Genomic DNA, 6000 nt, shown 5'->3' on the forward strand with positions numbered 1-6000 from the left:
AGCATCATTTATCCTCATGTAGTGGCAGTTAAATACCTCCCTACACCTCCAGCCCCTTTATCAGGCTAACACCTACTGATGACACCAATCTGTCTGCTGAACACAGACAATACACTGAGCATCAGTCCTCCAACAAACTGGTCAAACAGCAAACTGTGTTTGAAATCAACCCTTCAAAAGGTGGGCTATTTTTCCAACCAGAATGAAATTGTCCATGCACATGAATAAAGTCAGTGTTGATCATGTTTTTAGGATTTTCATTCCAAGAAATCAGGTTATCAAATAAGCTGCTGTAGTATTTGTTCAGAGAGGAAACATAAACACTTGTATCTCAGTGGTACAGGATTACACACCACTGTGCCACTGTGATGCCGCCAACAGCTGTAACATCCAAAATGTAACAGAGATTTATTTTAATGTGCAGAAATCTCAGAGGCAATCAGTTCAGTTTAAACAAAGCAAGTGTGTGGATTCATCAGAAATGTAATATTTCCAGGAGTAGACTGGAAACATAAAGTAAATATCACGTGCAGAGGAAGGACGCACTCTTGGCAAATATGTTTTTAAGGTTTAGATTCACTGTCAGAGTAGCTGTAAACTGCAAACTGTAATTTCAAAAATAAACATACTGTATATGCTGTAAGAAAATTTAGATTTTCCTCCCAGTACCGCTGGGAACCTGCGAGCGCTGCATCCTGAGAACATGGTGCAACTTCACATCATTAGAGCTGTAATTGGATGTAAGCTCCCGCTGTCTTTTTGATTGAAATATGCCCTCAGCAGAGTTTGACAGTGTGAGAGCAGAGGTCAGTGATGACGGCCTTAAAGTGGAACCAATGAATTCAACAAGTAATAACACAAATGTCACGTGATATTAGATTCTGTCGTGTAATTAAAATGTGAGACGAGTACATTCCTAAATGTTTGTTGTACCTTTACATGTCATAAAGATGTGATATGAAGTGTTATTATCGCTTCCTCCTCCCTGTTACATGAAATTAAACACTGATTTAAGATGAAACTGAAAAATAATCCCTCTCATGTGCATGACTCCAAGGCCAGTGAAGAAGTGTGGCTGCTCTCTGAGACTCCAGTATCATGAATATCATATTACTACTACTGCTATCCCTGTCTGTGATACTAAACCACATCTAATAAACCATGAACTGTGTTGATATTTCCATCAGAAACATGTGCTCCTCTCACCTTATCATCAAGCTTCTTGGCACAGAAGGAGAGCTCCACATATCCGTTGTTGCCAGAAATTTCCTCAGCGTGCACCTGAAAGGAAATAAGATTTGTCAGTAATATTTTATACTTTATTACTGGATCATGATTAATATTCATTGGCAAGAAATGATGCCAGTGAATAATAATCATGATCCACATTTCAGAAAGAAAACTTTAAAGCCCATAATAACCACAGTTGTGATTGAAATTGAAACTCCACAGCAGGAATATAATTTGGTTGCCGATAAAGCTTCGAGAAAATTAAGGTAGACTTTGTCTGCCAGCATTTAAAACAAAATGCTTTACTTGCTGAATTAAGTGACCGTCTTCACTAATGACCATGAGTGAAGTATTAAAATGGCTCACAATCCAAAACATAACCTTCAACGTCATAAAAAAATAGGGCTTTTTACAGACATGACTGTGAACCTGAACACAGATATTTACAGGTCAGGTTTTCTAATTCAAAGATTCAATACCGGTGTTCTGCTCTAGAAAATAACACTGTTTTTACATGAGTATTTATACACCCTTTCTACTGCAGTGAGTAACTACTTTTGCACTGCTGCAGTTAACATGGTGAATCTTCTGGAGTGGCTTTTAATTAACACAGGACTGCTGGGTATTAAAACCAGAGAGTAGAGAGCACCATTAGCTGCAAGCTACAGGCTCCCCCATCACAGGTTACTGTCTCAACTTATGCTTTTAACTTTTTATGGATATAAAAGTTACCGCATACAGTAAAGCTGTATAACAGCTGGCGCTCTGAATGGCTGCTGTTTTGCTTGTTTTAGTCTTGTGTGTTTGTTATAAAGCAAAAGTTCAGAATTGCCACTTTTAAGAATCACCAAACACCCGCTGCTGCTCCCTCCAGGGTGTCTGGCTCCACTCCAGGAAACAGACGTTTGCTTTTTCTCTGCTGCTCTGTGAGGAACTGACAGAAACTTTACATCAAACTGCCAGAAGTGTGGCTGTACAGCGGGCACGGCCACGACTTGACAAGGCCAGACAGTGATGATTGGCAAAGAAGGTAACTTGCAGCTTTTTAATCAGACAGCTTGTCCTGACAGGCACCAAGTGCAGGGGAAAACCTTTATAAAAGGAGCTTGTGTGGTCCAGGTATTACTGAGGTTGTGGGGACCTTATACAGTCACATTATGGGGACAGTCCCCTGAAGTCATGAAGACAAGACTGTGTGTGTGTGTGTGTGTGAGTGTGCATGTGTGTAACTGTGGTTGTTTTTGTATTTCTACCCTTGTCAGGACCAGTGGTTGTATATAAGACAAAGATGGGTGATTGGCCGATGGAGCTGCGCTAGTGAGGTCCATCCTGAAGTTATGTTAAGGTCTTAGGAAATACATTAACTTAATAGGAGTCCTCACAGTACTGTATAGATGCACATAGATATTGGCATACATACCTATGTGTAACATGCAGCAACATGTTGAATAAGGTTTTAATATTAAGATGGTGCTCTGACTTCTTCATATTTGCCCAGATTAAATGCTAAAAAAAATGTTCATCCTCACAATTGCCCAAAAGACCTTCAAAAGGTCTTTGCTGCTGATTTAAATAAAGTCAAGCTCTGGCAAAAGAGAGAGAAAAGACAAAGATTTAAAATGGATGAGTTTGTCTTTAACTTTTCCCTCAGAGGGATCCTGGGTTCAGATCTCAGACCAGGTCCTGTTTGTATGACGTGAGTGAGGAAAACAGAAGAAAGAAAAGTTTCCTGCTCATGTGAGAGAAATGGGACTGAGTTCAGGCTCTGACACCAAATACACAGGAGGAAAAAAAACAGGAGCATGTCTGCTATGTAAAACAATTCAGCACAATAGATAACAGAGGTGAAAATACTGTGACAGGTCCTGAAGAGCATTTGTTTTGGATGCAAGATATTGTACATTGAAGACTGTACATACATGATTAAATAAACAAGAGTAGGCTGCAATAAAAATTAATTAGCAGAAGAGGAGACTCTCCTGTGTCGTCCCAAACAAGGCAGAGCAGTTACTCTGCCAGTCTTACTGGCTTGTTAACTGTAAGATGGCAGTTAATGAACCAACATCTTCTCTCTTCCACATCTGACACATGTGATGTCTTAGCAGGAAGGGTGCCACCAAAAACGTACACTAGCATATAGAAATATCACCACAACGAACCCTAGTGATGTAAAGCAGTGTTGTCTTCAACTTTATCTTTAAAAAGTATTAGAGCCACAGGAGGTGAGCTGATGTTTTTCCAATCAGATTAGTAAAGAAAAACTCAGAAAATATCCAACAATTTTCCATCCATTATTTCGCTCAGCTCTCACTGGCCATTAGCAAATAACTTCCACTTTCTACAATCCAGACCATTTTATTCCCTCAGAGCAATAAGGTCATAATGTAAGAAACGTACCGTGATGGTGGATTTTCCGGCATATTTCCCGTACTTCAGCAACAGAGGCTTCACCATCTTCTTTTGGGCCACGATCTGCGAAAAGCAAGATAAACACAATGTTGACCTTGAGCCCTGAGCAGTGTACAGGGACATTCTCTGTGGCATATACAGCATCAGATACATTTACTACCAGCCTCGCAGACAAAGGACGATGCCTTTAAGGCAGACAAATCCGTTTTTATGGAACAAAACTGACAGAATTTTAAATCAGCCTACCTTCTATCAGTGTATTCAGGGAAACACAACCACTACAAATCAACATAATGGGTTAATCAGACCCACCTGACCAAGAGTGCACTCCACCCCACCGAGGAAGTCGTCGTCACGGGTCCCGATGCTGTGAGTGCCATGGATGTCGTAGACTTCAAATCGCAGCTTCTGGACCTCCTCAAAGTAGTAGTCCAATGAGAAAACCTTGGCAAAGACTGGATGCAGGTTGCTTTTGATCACCTCTGTCCTGTCCAGCTGAAAGACAACACACAGTGAGACTTTCAACCCTCACATTCATTTATCTAACATATTAAAGCAACAGCAGACCTTACTGAAATTAAGTCTTTCTCTGTGCTTTCACAGATTGTATCCTCTATCATTTTTCACTGAAGCAATAGATCAGAAAATAGGACTGAAAAATAGTACTTACAACATATTGGTCTTGCTGCTTACAGTAGAAGACCAGAATGTACAGAAGGCCAAATGTTATTACGTTCTGTCAAGAGGATGATATGAGAGAAGATCGGAGGGCTCTGACATTTAATCTCAGCGTACAGAAAACATCCAGGCTTGTCTTTGACTGCCTGACAAGGAAAAGCTGAGCTCTCTGAGGCCCCATCTGCTCATGATGTAGGATTTAGCTATCACAACGTTTCATGAACATTTCTACACTGTCCAACTCGTCACAAGGACAAATCATCATTGGGCAGATGATGCAGATGTAAATATACATCTACAGTGTTATTTATATCATAACACCATCTCTTACATACTCTACTTACTTACTGTATTTATGTTGATGTTTAAAACATATTTGGGATTTTAACCTCAACCTACCAAAGCTATATGCCACAGAACAGAACAGCCCCATCAAGAGGTATGACCTGGAAATTAGAGACTGAGAAGACTCTGAGAGGTCGTCCAAAACATCGCCGTACACCTGGACACAGTTTCATTTGTCACAATGTCTTTATTGTCAGTGAGGCAGGTCCAGACTTTGAGTCAGAAATTGGTGACAACACTTTCTTGTCTCTCATTTCTCACTTTGGTAGAGACATATAGTCTTGATCAGATAACAGACTGAGCTGGAGACTGAATTTAGGAACAACACAGTATTTTAGAGAAGAAGAAAGATGCCCACAGCATGCACAGAAGCAATTCCTTTACCGCCCCACAGATGAGACAAACAGCTAAGAAGATATTCCCTCATTTGGTTATTTTGAGGATGGTGGTGGACACTGAAACAGCAGCTACATGCTAAACGCATGTTTTGGAAATGTACTTTTATGATACATTGGGAAACTATACAAAGGCCTGTCTCAGTATCTGCACTCTGACACGTGTGAGATGACGTGAAATAACAGAAGTTATTATGACATGAAAAAAAACAGTAATAATTACATCTGCATTCAATTAGCATAAAAACAGTGCATGAGGCAGATGGTTACTTTATCCCTCTTGAACTCACTGAAGACGTACGAGTGAGATCTCAAACAGCATGTTGTCAGATAACTGTGGGAGTGATATCTCATACAGGCTTCTCTCCTGCACACTACATTATATCAAAGTATGATGTTGAACACGGTGAATGAGGGTTATCTTAATCATGGCGTGAGGCTGTGACACCTCTATGACACGACAGAAACCCATCATTGTCTGATTCAGTATTTGCAGGGGAGCACTATAGGTAGACTTAACTGTAGTCACACTTCACTCAGCACTGAAGAATCACACTCAAACTTCACTTTTTGCTTATTAGTTTTTCTTCTAACTAAGAAATTAGAAGTTTATTATCTTAGACCTTTTATACAAACTGACCCTGGTGGCTGTGTGAGCCATAAAAGGAGACTGATATCATTTTCACACTCATCAGACCATCCGGTGACCTCTCACACCCTGTGGATCGGACCATTATCATCCTGGAAGAGACCACTCACATGTGGATAGAAATCTTTCATCATGGGATAATGGTGATGACTCAGATTAACATGCAGTGACCTCCTCCCTCTGTGGGGACAAGTGGATCAAAATCACACCAAGAAAAATCTCTATGTATACACTGTGTTTCTCCTCCCATTTACTTCGTTTGTCCCCTTATTTCTATGTATTCCATCTGCATTG

General features: G+C 40.3%; 1 protein-coding gene across 4 annotated transcripts in view; it reads right to left on the reverse strand.

Annotated features, from left to right (window-relative positions):
- Positions 1 to 6000, reverse strand: part of cpne7 (copine VII) — a 30714-nt gene that overhangs the window by 19370 nt on the left and 5344 nt on the right. For all 4 annotated transcript variants that reach the window (XM_051073455.1, XM_051073453.1, XM_051073452.1 and 1 more), the window contains 3 exons: positions 3952 to 4134; positions 3628 to 3702; positions 1207 to 1281 (listed from right to left, as the gene is read on the reverse strand). In XM_051073455.1, coding sequence (XP_050929412.1) covers positions 1207 to 1281; positions 3628 to 3702; positions 3952 to 4134 — 333 coding nt within the window. The remainder of the gene's footprint in view (positions 1 to 1206; positions 1282 to 3627; positions 3703 to 3951; positions 4135 to 6000) is intronic.

This window comes from Lates calcarifer, linkage group LG2 (genome assembly GCF_001640805.2).
Source record: "Lates calcarifer isolate ASB-BC8 linkage group LG2, TLL_Latcal_v3, whole genome shotgun sequence".
In the NCBI taxonomy this organism is placed as follows: domain Eukaryota; kingdom Metazoa; phylum Chordata; class Actinopteri; family Centropomidae; genus Lates; species Lates calcarifer.